The following is a 17407-nucleotide window of genomic DNA, read 5'->3' as shown; positions in this document are numbered from 1 at the left end:
GCATGTGAGGGGTGTACTCACATATGTGACATACTGTTTGTGTGTGTGTGTGTGTGTGTGTGTGTGTGTGTATATATACAGCTGCAAGAAAAAGTATGTGAACCCTTTGGAATGATATGGATTTCTGCACAAATTGGTCATAAAATGTGATCCGATCATCATCTAAGGCTGGCCATACACTATACAATGTTCTTGTTCAACTTTCCTTTAGATTTACCAAAACCATGTAATATAGGGTCAAACCTAAACACTTTCAATTTGTATGCAATCAGGCAGGCCCTTGCACTACATAGTTAAAGGTAAATCTAAAGGAAATTGAATAAGAAAATTGTATAGTGTATGGCCAACCTTAGTCACAACAATAGACAATCACAGTCTGCTTAAACTAATGACACACAAAGAATGAAATGTTGCCATGTTTTTATTAAACACACCATGTAAACATTCACAGTGCAGGTGGAAAAAGTATGTGAACCCTTGGATTTAATAACTGGTTAAACCTCCTTTGGCAGCAATAACTTCAACCAAACGTTTCCTGTAGTTGCAGATAAGACATGCACAACGGTCAGGAGTAATTCTTGACCATTCCTCTTTACAGAACTGTTTCAGTTCAGCAGAATTCGTGGGATGTCTGGTGTGAATCGCTTTCTTGAGGTCATGCCACAGCATCTCAATCGGGTTGAGGTCAGGACTCTGACTGGTCCACTTCAGAAGGCGTATTTTCTTCTGTTTAAGCCATTCTGTTGTTGATTTACTTCTATGCTTTGGGTCATTGTCCTGTTGCAACACCCATCTTCTGTTGAGCTTCAGCTGGTAGACAGATGGCCTTAAGTTCTCCTGCAAAAATGTCTTGATAAACTTGGGAATTAATTTTCCCTTCGATGATCGCAATCTGTCCAGGCCCTGACGCAGCAAAGCAGCCCCAAACCATGATGCCCCCACCACCATACTTCACAGTTGGGATGAGGTTTTGATGTTGGTGTGCTGTGCCTCTTTTTCGCCACGCATAGAGTTGTGTGTTTCTTCCAAACAACATTTCATTCTTTGTGTGTTATTAGTTTAAGCAGACTGTGATTGTCTATTGTTGTGACTTAGATGATGATCAGATCACATTTTATGTCCAATTTGTGCAGAAATCCATATCATTCCAAAGGGTTCACATACTTTTTCTTGCAGCTGTATATACACAGTATCTCACAAAAGTGAGTACACCCCTCACATTTTTATAAATATTTTATTATATCTTTTCATGTGACAACACTGAAGAAATTACACTTTGCTACAATGTAAAGTAGTGAGTGTACAGCTTGTATAACAGTGTAAATTTGCTGTCCCCTCAAAATAACTCAACACCCAGCCATTAATGTCTAAATCACTGGCAACAAAAGTGAGTACACCCCTAAGTCAAAATGTCCAAATTGGGCCCAAATGTCAACATTTTGTGTGGCCACCAATATTTTCTAGCACTGCCTAAACCCTCTTGGGCATGGAGTTCACCAGAGCTTCACAGGTTGTCAGTGGAGTCCTCTTCCACTCCTCCATGACGATATCATGGAGCTGGTGGATGTTAGAGAACTTGCGCTTCTCCACCTTCCGTTTGAGGATGCCCTACAGATGCTCAATGGGGTTTAGGTCTGGAGACATGCTTGGCCAGTCCATCACCTTTACCCTCAGCTTCTTTAGCAAGGCAGTGGTCGTCTTGAAGGTGTGTTTGGGGTTGTTATAATGTTGGAATACTGCCCTGCGGCCCAGTCTCCGAAGGGAGGGGATCATGCTCTGCTTCAGTATGTCACAGTACATGTTTGCATTCATGGTTCCCTCAATGAACTGTAGCTCCCCAGTGCCGGCAGCACTCATGCAGCCCCAGACCATGACACTCCCACCACCATGCTTGACTGTAGGCAAGACACACTTGTCTTTGTACTCCTCATCTGGTTGCTGCTACACATGCTTGACACCATCTGAACCAAATAAGTGTATCTTGATCTCATCAGACCACAGGACATGGTTCCAGTAATCCATGTCCTTAGTCTGCTTGCCTTCAGCAAACTGTTTGCGGGCTTCCTTGTGCATCATCTTTAGAAGAGGCTTCCTTCTGGGGCGACAGCCATGCAGACCAATTTGATGCAGTGTGCATGTAAGGTCTGAGCACTGACAGGCTGACCCCCCACCCCTTCAACCTCTGCAGCAATGCTGGCAGCACTCATATGTCAATTTCCCAAAGACAACCTCTGGATATGACGCTGAGCAGGTGCACTCAACTTCTTTGGTGGACCATGGCGAGGCCTGTTCTCAGTAGAACCTGTCCTGTTAAACTGCTGTATGGTCTTGGCCATCGTGCTGCTTTATAGTTTTAGGGTCTTGGCAATCTTCTTATAGTCTAGGCCATATTTATGTAGAGAAACAATTCTTTTTTTCAGAACCTCAGAGAGTTCTTTGCCATGAGGTGCCATGTTGAACTTCCAGTGACCAGTATGAGAGAGTGAGAGTGATAACACCAAATGTAACACACCTGCTTCCCATTTACACCTGAGACCTTGTAACACAAACGAGTCACATGACACTGGGGAGGGAAATTGGCTAATTGGGCCCAATTTGGATATTGTCACTTAGGGGTGTACTCACTTTTGTTGCCAGCGGTTTTGACATTAATGGCTGTGTGTTGAGTTATTTTGAGGGGACAGCAAATTTTCACTGTTATATAAGCTGTACACTCACTACTTTACATTGTAGCAAAGTGTCATTTCTTCAGGGTTGTCACATGAAAAGATATCACTATCATTTTTATTATCATATATTTTTATCTGATTATTTCTGATGAACTCAGTCCAGTTTATAGTTTATTGTTTTTTTATGATTTGTTTTTCGCCCCCCATGATTTCAGAGTACCATTCATATCTGTGCGACTTCAAAGTAGTCCCTGCACTACTTTGGTCCACAGACCTCAAGATTACACAGGCATTGCTTCAAGACGTATTAAAGTTGCGCTGCAAAGTTGCGTGACTTTCAGGTCATACAAGTGTGAAAGAGACCTAATAGATATAAATGAGGTTTTTTTTATTCTTTTTAGTAATATTTATATGCATACAGTCAGGTCCATAAATATTGGGACATCGACACAATTCTAATCATTTTGGTTCTATACGCCACCATAATGGATTTGAAATGAAACAAACAAAACATTCTTTAACCACTTAAGCCCCGGAAGATTTTACCCCCTTCCTGACCAGGGGGTATTTTGCGATTCGGCACTGCGTGATTTTAACGGAGAATTGCGTGGTCGTGCGACGCTGTACCTAAACGAATTTGGCGTCCTTTTTTTCCCACAAACAGAGCTTTCTTTTGGCGGTATTTGATCACCTGTGCGATTTTTTGATCACGCGCTATAAACAAAAAAAGAGCGTCCATTTTGCAAAAATAGCAATATTTTTCCCTTTTTTTTATATGAAATTCCCCCCAAAAAAAATGTAAAAATCAAAATTTTTTAAAATTTTCGGCCAATTTGTTTTATGCTACCTATGTTTGGTAAAAAAAAAATCGCAAAAAGCGTATTTTGATTGGTTTGCGCAAAAGTTATTGCGTTTACTAACTAAGGGAAAGATTTTTGTAATTTTTGTTGTTTTTTTTTTAACGCGTAATGGCGGCGATCTGCGATTTTTTTTGCGGTACTGCGACATTGCGGCGGACAGATCGGACCCTTGACTGACATTTTTGGGGTTACCAGTGACATTTCTGCAGTAATCAGTGCTATATATATGCACTGTTACTGTAAAAATACACTGGTAGTGAAGGGGTTAACTTTATTTGAGAGGGAGGGGCTGTGTGTGTCCCTAGGGGCGTGATTCTAACTGTGATTGGCTGGGGCTTCAGCTGTATGCAGAGTGATCAACGGATCTACATAGTAGATCCAGATGATCAGCTCTCATACAGCGAGGAGAATGACAGGCAGCTTGTTTACACAAGCTGCCTGACTTTCTCCCTCTCCCCCGCCGATCGCAGAGTGGCCGGCGGACATCGGGTCCGCCGGTCACACGCGCGGGGGGGTCCGTGACCACTCGGGAGCGGGAGCGCGCCTCCGGGGGCGCGCGCTCGCTCCCTAGACCCTCACAAGCTAGTGACGTAGCCCTACGTCACTTTGCCTGTGAGGGGCTGACCGCCGACGTAGATAGTCATGCGGCGGTCGGCAAGTGGTTAACTGCAGTCTTTCAGCTTTAATTTGAGGGTATTTACATCCAAATCAGGTGAAAGGTGTAGGAATTACAACAGTTTGTATATGTGCCTCCCACTTTTTAAGGGACCAAAAGTAATGAAGACAATTGGCTGCTCAGCTGTTCCATGGCCAGGTGTGTGTTATTCCCTCATTATCCCATTTACAAGGAGCAGATAAAAGGTCCAGAGTTAATTTCAAGTGTGCTATTTGCATTCGGAATCTGTTGCTGTCAACTCTCAATATGAGATCCAAAGAGCTGTCACTATCACTGAAGCAAGCCATCATTTGGCTGAAAAAACAAAACAAACACATCAGAGAGATAGCAAAAACATTAGGTGTGGCCAAATCAACTGTTTGGAACATCCTTAAAAAGAAAGAACGCACCGGTGAGCTCAGCAACACCTAAAGACCCGGAAGACCACGGAAAACAACTGTGGTGGATGACCGAAGAATTCTTTCCCTGGTGAAGAAAACACCCTTCACAACAGTTGGCCAGATCAAGAACACTCTCCAGGAGGTAGGTGTATGTGTGTCAAAGTCAACAATCAAGAGAAGACTTCACCAGAGTGAATACAGAGGGTTCACCACAAGATGTAAACCATTGGTGAGCCTCAAAAACAGAAAGGCCAGATTAGAGTTTGCCAAACAACATCTAAAAAAGTCTTCACAGTTCTGGAACAACATCCTATGGACAGATGAGACCAAGATCAACTTGTACCAGAGTGATGGGAAGAGAAGAGTATGGAGAAGGAAAGGAACTCCTCATGATCCAAAGCATACCACCTCATCAGTGAAGCATGGTGGTGGTACTGTCATGGCGTGGGCATGTATGGCTGCCAATGGAACTGGTTCTCTTGTATTTATTGATGATGTGACTGCTGACAAAAGCAGCAGGATGAATTCTGAAGTGTTTCAGGCAATATCATCTGCTCATATTCAGCCAAATGCTTCAGAACTCATTGGATGGCGCTTCACAGTGCAGATGGACAATGACCTGAAGCATACTGCCAAAGCAACCAAAGAGTTTTTTAAGGGAAAGAAGTGGAATGTTATGCAATGGCCAAGTCTATCACCTGACCTGAATCCAATTGAGCATGCATTTCACTTGCTGAAGACAAAACTGAAGGGAAAATGACCCAAGAACAAGCAGGAACTGAAGACAGTTGCAGTAGAGGCCTGGCAGAGCATCACCAGGGATGAAACCCAGCGTCTGTTGATGTCTATGCGTTCCAGACTTCAGGCTGTAATTGACTGCAAAGGATTTGCTACCAAGTATTAAAAAGAGAAAGTTTGATTTATGATTGTTAATCTGTCCCATTACTTTTGGTCCCTTAAAAAGTGGGAGGCACATATAGAAACTGTTGTAATTCCTACACCTTTCACCTGATTTGGATGTAAATACTCTCAAATTAAAGCTGAAAGTCTGCAGTTAAAGCACATCTTGTTTGTTTCATTTCAAATCCATTGTGGTGGTGTATATAGCCAAAAAGATTAGAATTGTGTCAATGTCTCATTATTTATGGACCTGACTGTATATACCAAAAACATTTTTTTAAGAATAGTCCAAGTATTCCTAAAGGTTTATAAGTGATGAAATAGGCAGCAGATGTATATAAAAAATGAAGGGGTTTAGAAAATTATTAGAAAATCTTTTTAACAAGTTCAGATATTTGTAATTTGCAAAATCTTATTCCGGTGTAACCTGTGGATGCCTGGCAGCAAGCGTGTGAATCGTTAAATAGTCTAAGCAAGTGCTGAGGGATTAAGTGGCTGATGTAGGAACAGAGGGAGGACCTGAAGGAGACCATGTCCTCTGGATTGCGTAGTCCTGGCAGCCACGCACTCGGTCAACTGTCAGCCCTCCGAATCATGCGACACGGAAGGCGGCTCCGTTTAACAACACAGCCGGGGAGTCTACATCGAGGGAGAATGATCGGCGTGCAGCTTGTTGGCGGCTACACGCTGACAGGTACACCTCGTCCCCTGGAACTTTGGGAGCTCACGGCAGGAAGCCACTTAGCTGAGAGATGCACTTCTGTGGGTTTTAAAGCCTGAATCTGCCTGCACTTGTGAGTGTATTCGTTTTAAACTGTATCTTTTTATTCAATAAAAGGTTTTGCACCAAAGCCTGTGTGCTCTTCACTCTTTTGTATTGTTTTAATAATCCTGATATGTGCCTGCTGTACCATATACTTATATTAGAGAGCATCCTGTTCTCTTTGTATTGCTTCCTTATGTGAAATCCCCGGTGTTCCTGCCAGTCCCTCTGCTTTCCTATTTTTAACCACTTAAGTCCTTTTTTTTCCCCACAAACAGAGCTTTCTTTTGGTGGTATTTGATCACCTGTGCGATTTTTTGATCATGCGCTATAGACAAAAAAAGAGCGTCAATTTTGCAAAAATAACAATATTTTTCACATTTTTTTATATGAAATTCCCCCAAAAAAATGTAAAAATCTAATTTTTTTTAACATTTTAGGCCAATTTGTTTTCTGCTACCTATGTTTGGTAAAAAAAAAAAATCGCAAAAAGCGTATTTTGATTGGTTTGCGCAAAAGTTATTGCGTTTACTAAGGGAAAGATTTTTGTCATTTTTGTTGTTTTTTTTTTTTTAACGAGTAATGGCGGCGATCTGCGATTTTTTTGCGGGACTGCGACATTGCAGCGGACAGATCGGACCCTTAACTGACATTTTTGACACTTTTGGGGTTACCAGTGACATTACTACAGTAATCAGTGCTATACATATGCACCGTTACTGTAAAAATGACACTGGGAGGGAAGGGGTTAACTTTATTGGAGAGGGAGGAGCTGTGTGTGTCCCTAGGGGCGTGTTTTTAACTGTGATTGGCTGTGGCTACTGGTGTAAGAACAGAGATCAACGGTCCTACATAGCAGAACCGTATGATCTCCATTCTTACACAGGGGAGAAAGACTGGCGGCTTTGTTTACATTAGCCGCCTGCCTTTCTCCCGCTCTAACGGACGATCGCGAGTGACTGGCGGACATCGGGTCCTGGCACACGCGCGGGGTGGTCCGTGAGCGAGCGGGAGCGCGCCTCCGGCGGCGCACGCTCGCTCCCTAGAGCCTCACAGGCTAGCGACATAGACCTACGCCGCTTTGCCTGTGAGGAGCTGACCGCTCACGTAAATAGTCGTGCGGCGGTCGGCAAGTGGTTAAAAAAACTGACCACACTAAGCAGGAAAGCACACTATGGTCAGTTCTCTAGCTATGCTGGGAACTCAGTGTACTCTCCTCCAATGATCAGCCTTGTCCTGACACGCCCCTGCTGTGCAGCCATTCACTGGGAAGTTCAGTGTGCTGCTGCGTCTCCTTCCACCCAGCTCTTATGCAGCTGAGAACAGAGGGAATGTGATCACTTATACATTTATAATGTTTTTTTACAAAATCATTTGACTTTCATTTCTATTTTAAACTGACTGGGTTGTTTTTACAAGTTGATCGTTTACATTTACAATCACTTTAATAAAACTCTTCTGATGTTTATGTGATCTACAGAGCATATTTTTCTCAACAAAAGTTGGATTTAACAAGGTCTTATATCACAAAATGAGAAAGAAAACAGCATTGATAAAAGGTCCCAGAATAGCTGTAATTTATTCACAAATTAAAGTCTGTGTATGACATACATCAAATCTAAAGTAGAAAATATATATTTTTACATGCCTTATGTTATGTAAGTCCAAGATTTTACATGATTAAAACAGAACTCCAAACACATCACTAAGGACCTCATATATACAGTCATGTGAAAAGTGCATCCCATGGAAACTGGTACATTTTTAAACATAGCTCAACAGGCAAAGAGATCTTGACTCAAACAGTCCTACAAGTAAATGTGACATACTTGAAATTAAAGTATCATTTCCATCATCTAAATCAGTCGTCTCCAAACTGTGGCCCTTTCCTGCCACTGACACTGATAATGAGGCACTATTCCTGCCAATGAGGGGGCACTATTCCTCCCACTGACACCAACAATGGGGTACTATTCCTCCCACTGACACCAACAATGGGGTACTATTCCTCCCACTGACACCAACAATGGGGCACTGTTCCTCCCACTGACACCAACAATGGGGCACTGTTCCTCCCACTGACAACAACAATGGGGCACTGTTCCTCCCACTGATACCAATGATGGGACACTGTTCCTCCCACTGATGCCAATGCTTGAACACTATTTCTGACACCAACGATGGAAAATCATTTCTCCCACTGACACCAATGAAGGGGCACTATATCTCCCACTGATGCCAACAATGGGGCACAATTCCTCCTATTGATACCAATGATGGGGCACTATTCCTCCCGCTGACACCAATGATGGGGCACTGTTCCTTCCACTGATACCAATGCTGGAACACTACTCCTGACACCAACGATGGGAAATCATTTCTCCCACTGACCCCAATTAAGGGGCACTATATCTCCAACTGATGCCAACGATGGGGCACAATTCCTCCTATTGATTCCAATGATGGGGCACTATTCCTCCTGCTGACACCAATGATGGAACACTATTCCTGACACCAACGATGGAAAATCATTTCTCCCACTGACACCAATGATGGGGCACTATTCCTCCCACTGATACCAATGCTTGAACACTATTCCTGACACCAACGATGGAAAATCATTACTCCCACTGACACCAATGAAGGGGCACTACATCTCCCACTGATGCAAACGATGGGGCACAATTCCTCCTATTGATACCAATGATTGGGCACTATTCTTCCCACTGATACCAATGCTGGAACAATATTCCAGACACCAATGAAGGTGTCAGGAATGTTGGGACATCATTTCACCCACTGACACTAATGAAGGGGCACTAAATCTCCCACTGATGCCAATGATGGGACAATATTACTCCCCCTAATACCGATGATGGGGCACTGACACCAGGACATTCTCTTCCCCCACTGGCCACAGTCCAGGCCCCCCCTAAAGTCTGAAGGACAGTAAACTGGCCCTTTGTTTATAACGTTTGGAGACCCCTTATCTAAATTAACAAAAAATGCAGATTTATCATGTGGGAAAAGTATATACACCCCTACATCTACTACTACTTCAAATCTGAGACTATTTGTTCAAACGATAAATAGAGGGCTATGGACTGCTCTAATCAAGGCCCTGATTTGATTCCTATTTACATTTTGTAAAGGTATTTTGAAATGGGCATTTTGTGCAAGGAAACTTACAAACATCTTGCAATTGAAGAAATTTGGATGAAGAAGTGGACAGTTTTGCAAAATGTCTACAAAAAGTAATTTCTGCCATAGGATGTACTTAGGTTTTCCATAGTACACCATTACAGTATTGATATTTTTGTTAAATAATTGAAAAGGAAAATGTTATTATCCATGTATATCATCTTTATCCGTAGGCACAATTTTGAAAAAAAAAAAAGGTTTAATGTTTGCCTGGTCAAATTGGATAACAATTTTACTTAAATTTTTCACATGACTGTACATAGTGTTAGTACGAGGAACTTTTGCGGCATACTCAGCCAGTTTGCCATAAAGGTCTGTATGCCAACGTATTTTGTTCATGGCAGGTCTAAACATGATTGGCAGCTGTAAGGAACGATGAGGCCTGAAAGTAGATTTCTGTGTATCATCTTGTGCATCCATTCAGCTTTTTTGCAAATGCTTTATTTGCCGATGTACGGTAATGCTCTGTGGTAGCTTTAAAAAAGCTCTCAATGACCCCGGTTCTTCCACAAACCAATCTAGACAACGTGCTTAAGAACTGGAATTTGCCCAAGTAAGGAACCCCTGCTCATGGAGTAGATTGCAAATAGCTAGTGATCCACAAGAGACTTCTTAGGTTGATTTTGAAGAACACCCGTGCCTTTAGAACAATGTGTCCTTTAAGAAGGAATTCCCTTTCCACCATGAGTTTAGCAACCTTGTATAATATTTGCCTTCCTCCATCTTTTTTTACTGTGCATCCCTAATTGCATCGCACGTCGTTTCCTATTAGTGCACATGTGCCGCAGTCCCACTCATTCCTATGGGAGAGCTGAATTCCGCTGGAGGCCGCCATGAGTCAGGCTCTCCTATAGGAATGAATAGGGTGGCAGTGTGCATACGCATTAAAAAAAAAAAAAAGGAGTGGGTGGTGGGGGATGGATGATTCATTAGGACAGCTTATAATACAGGTACAGTTGTCCTTTAATCGAGAAATACCAAGCACACAAATCTTTGTGTTTAATTTATTTACTGGTGCCAACCTGGAGCCCAAAAGTTGTCATCAACAAAAACGAGCTTCAGTTTCAAAGGGGTACCTTCATTGTGGCATGAAGGCAAACAGTAACTGGTAGTAGACTACAGAGATCTGTTCATACAAGATATATAATATCTATAGAGTAGTCACATGACCCATGCAGGTACTTAAAATTCCCCATATGACAACTACTTCCTCTTCCTCTGTTGTCTCTGCTCTCCCCTCATGTCCTTCTTCATTCTCCCATCCACAACCTTAAACTGCCCTTTGATTCCGGGAGGACGGCGCACCTTCTTTCCAACACCTTTTTTGGAAACCACATATGTCACTTGGCGCTTCTCCTTCCCAAGGCCTGCTTTCTTGTATATACTGCAAATGTAAACAGCAAGAAGTAATAAGTGAACTATAGTACAGAAATATCAACTGATAAAAGGCAGGTACACTTTAGTCTTAACCTCCTAGGCGGTAATCCCGAGCGTGACTCGGGGTTGGTTTTTCATATCAGGAGCGGTAACCCCGAGTCACGCTCGGGGTGGATAGGCAGAGAGCGCAGCGGTGTTCTCTTACCTTATCCTGGCGATCCAGCGATGATCTCTCATTGCTGTGACCGCCAGCAGAGAGTCCCGCCGCTCCTCCGTCCACCGTCGGTCTGATCACTTCCTATTTCCGTTCCCTGCAGCAGCAATGCTGCATGGGAGCGGAACTAGGGAGGGAAATTCAAAATAAAAAAAAAAAAAAAACGTTGCACAAAACACATAACACATTTTATATTATATATATATATATATATATATATATATATATATATATATATATATATATATATGCATATATATATATAAAATTATATTATTGATTCAATTATAATTCATGCGTTATATATTACACATATATATATATATATATATATATATATATACACACACATACACGTACACATATATATATATATATATAATATATAATGCATGAATTATAATCTAATCAATAATATAATTTTATTATATATATTATATATTAAATAATAAAATTATATTATTGATTCGATTATAATTCATGCGTTTGTGTTTCAAATTTATCACTAGACTCTTGTTTTGGTCAGGTTTAAGTCAGTAATTACTAAGAATTATAGGCCTATAATACATAACGCCAAATTTCCATGAAAACAATTGTACCGCTTTTGGTATGTAATTCCTGACATAATCATACCGCCAGGGAGGTTAATGTCCACAGAGAACGTTTGGAATTGTCCAAACAATAAAGTGTTAGTGAAGTCAGTGCTGTGAAAAGTGGCTGACATGCAGGGGATGTATGACAGAAGAGACCCATCGGTCACCTCTGTCATAAACGTTCCTCCTACATGTCGGTCGTGATGTACACCGAGCCGTGCATGTGCAGGTTAGCGAACGTTTACGGCCCCAATCTGTGCCGCTGCAATGTGACTCCTGTACGGATGCGCAACATCATCACGGCCTGGCCATTCAAGCGGCCAAAGGCACAGAACCCAGAAAGAAGACCGGGCGAAGATGGACGCCCGGGACCAGCCGGATCGATCACAGTGCAGCGCTGAAGGGCTTGGATTGACAGGTAAGTATGGCATAATATGCTAAGATATTGTGCATCAGATTCCAAACTGTAAAAAAGGGGAGCGCACGCAGACCTCGGATAATAGCGTTTTATTATAGGACAATACAATACAATAAGGTTGCACTTACATTTAGGTCCTTGCAGGACAAGCACATCAGCATATCAACGGTAGCTTCTAGCTCCTCCCGTCCCTCCGGGATGACCTCCGGACTTGTATATCACAGCAGACGCCGCTCTAGCCCGCTCTCAGCCACTTCCTGCTTCTGCCCCCCCCCCCCCCCCCCCCCCCCGCTGGATCACAACATGCTGATGCTCCTGCGCCTGCGCGCGCACCCGCCGTCATTCACAAACTATCCGGCGGTGAATGACGGCGGGCGGGTGCGCAGGCGCACAAGCATCAGCATGTTGTGATCCGGCGGGGGAAGCCAGAAGCAGGAAGTGGCAGAGAGCGGGCTAGAGCGGCGTCTGCTGCGATAGACAAGTCCGGAGGTCACCCCGGAGGGACGGGAGGAGCTAGAAGCTACCGTTGATATGCTGATGTGCTTGTCCTGCAAGGACCTAAATGTAAGTGCAACCTTATTGTATTGTATTGTATTGTCCTATAATAAAACGTTATTATCCGAGGTCTGCGTGCGCTCCCCTTTTTTACAGTTTGGAATCTGATGCACAATATCTTAGCATATTATGCCATATTTACCTGTCAATCCAAGCCCTTTAGCGCTGCACTGTGATCGACCTGGCTGGTCCCGGGCGTCCATCTTTTTTACAGTTTGGAATCTGATATACATCCCCCACCCAGTGGAGTACAAGAGGAGCTGCAGTGACCTGCATAAATTTCATTCCAAAATACAAACTGTCACAAGTAGGGATTGGACACATGATCAGCGCCAATGTCTGGTGAAGAACGCTCTCATATATATGTTGGTGCCTGATATGTATATGGGTTCTTGTTGATTGCAATTTAAGATATTGTGCATGCATACTAGTACATTATTGCATAACCCATCTGGGGGACCCTAAAAAAATGGGATTTTTGACTACCTTAAAATCTATTTCTCTGATTCATCGCAGTTGATTGTAAATCTCACAGGACAAAACCAGGAGAAAAAAACTCTAAAAAGAAAAAATTGCCAGGGCCAAAGATCCAAGTAAGAAACTAGGTCCATACTCCTGACTATAGCAGAAAGAGGGAGTATACCCCCTGGGACTGCCCATAGGTGTAGCCAGACTTTTTCTCTGCCTAGTGTCCTACTCCTGTAGAGGGCAGTATAACCCAAGGGGGTTTAGAAGATAAGGAGCTGTGTCCATCAATGAAGGAAAGAGAAATGTAGCTTAGTCTGATGAATTTCAGTTTCTGCTGAGGCATAAAGATGGTAGGCCAGTCACCAGATCTGAATTCAATAGAAAATATTTGGGATGTGGTAAGCAGGAGATTCTTCGCATGAATGTGCAGCTAACAAATCTTCAGCAATGGGATGCAATCATGGACTAGAATCCTAAAGAAATGTTTGTGAAATGTGTGATCTTTGCCACAAAGAATTGAGTGTAAAGGGAGGCCCTACCCAGTCTTAGTATTTCTATATTAAAGTGGAGTTCCACCCATTTTTAATAACTTGGATTACATAGATCTATGTAATCCCCTTTAAAACTACTTTTACCAATGGAAACTTTTTTTTTTTTGCTAGTAAATACCTTATTTTCTTCTTTATTCCTCCTCTCCTCACTTCCGGGTCCAGCCGCCGATCTGCGATTACGTCATTCGGTGATTCGCAGGGGGTGCTGGGATGTATCTCATGGCATGAAATCTCGCATTATTACACAGGAGTCCTAAACTGTACTGTTTGTACTGAGGCCGTGCTCTGCCCCGCCTCCTCTCAGTGAGCTGTACTGTACTGTTTGTACTGAGGCCGTGCTCTGCCCCGCCTTCGCCCCGTCTCCTCTCTGTGAGCTCAGTGAGGATATAATGCTTTCAGTCCTCGCTCACTGAGAAGAGGCGGGGCAGAGCATGGCCTCAATACAAACACTACACCATAGGACTCCTGTGTAATAATGCGAGATTTCATGCCATGAGATACATCCCAGCACCCCCTGCGAATCGCTGAATGATGTAATCGCCGATCGGCGGCCAGACCAGGAAGTGAGGAGAGGATGAAAAAGAAGAAAATAAGGTATTAACTAGCAAAAAAAAAGGGGATTACATACATCTAAAGTTACTAAAATGGGTGGAACTCCACTTTAAACGAGAAGTATGGCCAGTTTTTTTTTTGGCCATGCTTCTTTTGTGGGTTATAAAAGAGTGCACTTAATGTTGTGCTCCTGTGACCCAGAGTCAGCTTTAGTTCACGGTCTGCTGAGATCACAGAGGTTCTGGAAGGACTCCAACCACATTTTTGAGGCCCACCAAGCTGCCTTATTGATAGCTGGCTTTCAGTGTGCAGCTGAGACCAAAGCCAGCTGTGCCCATCCCTTCTCCAGTGAGCACTGGAGGGGCAGAGTGAAGACCGGTGACTGACAGTCACTGCTCTGTTCCAAGAAGAATGAGAACTTAGTGATCAGCAGTCATGTGACTGTACAGTTCTCAGTCTTAGAGTGGATGTGGGATAGTTGCAGCACAGAGGTGAGTATGAAGGTTTATTTTTAATTCCCATACAACTCCCCGAGAAAGTCACCCACCTGCGAAGCTGAGATGCTTTTTCTCTCTCTGAGATGTCTATGGTGTTAACCACTGCTTCTGCTTTTTTCTTGGCTTGCTCCATCTTTTTTAGCATCTGCAGAATAAAACATTAAAAAAATGTTACTTATACATGCGATTCTCTTATTTCCCAGAAACTCTAGGCCACAGGCAAGGCCCATCCTGCCAATGAGCAATGTGACAAGGTATTCACTATGTAACATGGATCATCAGTGGCATTGTGTTAGTAAAGTCATTGAGAAACCAGCACAGAGAATCAGAATCTGCATCCCAGTAACCTATGTCATCAAACGCAGACACAATCTGTAGGGTTGGAGCTTGCAGCAAGAGTAGGACATTATCAAGTGGTAGCGGCGCAGCAGATAAATTCCAGGTAAACCACTAAATGCACAGTATCATTACACATATACAAATGGTTTTACCTATCAAAAGATTCTGTTATCCAGTTCCGGACCGCCCACTGCATATATACTGCGGCAGGCTGGCCCTCCTGCCTGAACCGACATAGGGATATACATCAGTTGTGCGCCGGCTGCTAGGGGGCGAGCGCTCGCCACTGGCGGCACACTCCCGCCCTCACTGGGCAGCGGGGATTCCAATGCAAGGGGCAGGCGGCTCCTAATGCCGCCTGACACCCGCGATCGCTCCCCGCTGAGAGAGAAGGATGGTGAGCTATTGTAAACACAGCTGACCGTTCTTCTCTCTGGAATGATCATAGAGCCCATGTGATCCTTCTATATAGGATCACAGGTCTCTTTGGTCATTCCATAAGCTCCGCCCCATACAGTTAGAATCACTCCCCTAGGCTCACATTTAACCTCTTGATCACCCACAGTGTTAACCCTTCCCCGCCAGTGTCATTATTAAAGTAACAGTGCATATTTTAAGCACTGATTACTGTAGTAATGTCACTGGTCCCCCCAAAAGTGGCACAAATGTCAGTTAGGGGTCCGATCTGTCCGCCGCTTGGTCGCATCCCCGCAAAAAATCGCGGATCGCCGCCATTACTAATAAAAAAAAATAAAAATGACATAAATCTTTCCCGTAGTCAGTAGACGTGATAACTTTTGCGCAAACCAATCAAAATACGCTTATTGGGATTTTTTCTACCAAAAATATGTAGCAGAAAACAAATTGGCCTAAAATGTTAAAATATTTTTTTTATTATTTTTTTGAGGGAATGTTATATAGCAGAATGTGAAAAATATTGTTTTTTTTTTTTCAGAATTTTTGCTCTTTATTTGTTTATAGCGCACAAAATAAAAATTGCAGAGGTGATCAAATACCACCAAAAGAAAGCTCTATTTGTGGGAAAAAACAGACAACAATTTTATTTGGGTACAGCGTCGCACGACCGCGCAATTGTCCGTTAAAATAACGCAGTGCCGAATCGCAAAATATGGCCTGGTCATTAAAGCGGAGTTCCAGCCTCACACACTCACCTGTCCAGCGATGCGGCCACCCGAAGCCTCGCTCTTCTCCCTCTCTGCTCTGCGGCGCCGACATCACTGATGTGGGCACCCGGCTGTGACAGTTTGCGGCTTCACCGCCGGGTACGCACTGCGCATGCGCGAGTTGCGCTACGCGCCGTGATTGGCCGGCAATCTTCTGGGACCTCTGACATGTCCTAGAAGATTGCAGGGAGGGAGGGGGGAGAGGAGAACTTCCGCTCAGGGCGCCGCGGCGCTCCGAGCGGAAGTGGGAGCGGGTACCTGTCAAAACTAGGTACCCGGTCCCCCCCCCCCCCCCAAAAAAAAATGACATGCCAAATGTGGCATGTCAGGGGGTTAGAACTACCTAAAGCGGAAATTCCACTTTTGGGTGGAACTCCGCTTTAAGGGGGGAAATCTTCCGGTCCAGAAGTGGTTAAGCCAGTGTGATCAGTCTTGGGTTCTTTTTGGATGAAGAGAATCTATGTCCGGAGGTAAATTATCCCCAAAAAGGCTGCTCTTATACAGGAAAAAGCCACAACGGGTGCCTGGGAACATATCCACAGAAAAGAAGAAGAGTAGACCACACTGTGATGAGCCCACAATAGAATACCTCCTTATATATGCCAATGTGTTGCAGGGGCTTCCCCATGCTCCCTTCAACTAGGCTAATTAAAAAAAAAAGTATACATTTTTTAAAAATTTGGGTATATATTTTATATTAGATGCATATTTAATCATTTAAAAAATGTAAACTTTTTGAGCCCTATTTAAGAGGTATGTAGAAGCCCCTGAAAAACGTTGCTGTATATCAGGGATTCTCAAACTACGGCCCTCCAGCTGTTGCAGAACTACACGTCCCATGAGGCATTGTAAAACTGACATTCACAGACATGACTAGGCATGATGGGAATTGTAGTTCCTGAACAACTGGAAGGCCATTGTTTGAAGACCCCTGGTGTATACGATATGAGATAAATATTCTATTTCAGGCTCATACATAGTGTAGCTCTCCATTATTCTTTTCTGCGAACACTATACTGATCATTACACTACTGAGATCCTGCCTGGAATCTTCCTTCCAAGACCATCCCCCTCGAGACCCAAAAGAACATGCTAGACGGACAGCACTGTACAATGCAATTAAGCCTGGGTGGCTAACAGTGCGAGCACCATCATTCTAAGCCATATCTTTACTGTACAGAATTCGAGTTATTAATGTTGTATTTCAAAC

General features: G+C 43.3%; 1 protein-coding gene across 1 annotated transcript in view; it reads right to left on the bottom strand.

Moving 5' to 3' along the window:
* Positions 1–10394: 10394 nt before the first annotated feature.
* The window catches only part of FTSJ3 (FtsJ RNA 2'-O-methyltransferase 3), a 177047-nt gene continuing 170034 nt past the window's right edge, over positions 10395–17407 (bottom strand). The window contains exons 21-22 of the mRNA XM_082266751.1: positions 14725–14819; positions 10395–10833 (exon numbers count right to left, since the gene is read on the bottom strand). Of these exons, the coding sequence (XP_082122877.1) occupies positions 10653–10833; positions 14725–14819 (276 nt within the window). The 3' untranslated portion in view covers positions 10395–10652. The remainder of the gene's footprint in view (positions 10834–14724; positions 14820–17407) is intronic.

The sequence above is a fragment of the Pelophylax lessonae genome (genome assembly GCF_965119305.1).
Source record: "Pelophylax lessonae genome assembly, chromosome: 9".
In the NCBI taxonomy this organism is placed as follows: Eukaryota; Metazoa; Chordata; class Amphibia; order Anura; family Ranidae; genus Pelophylax; species Pelophylax lessonae.
Note: the sequence above shows the minus strand (reverse complement) of the source record. Positions and strands in the feature narration are given on the sequence as shown.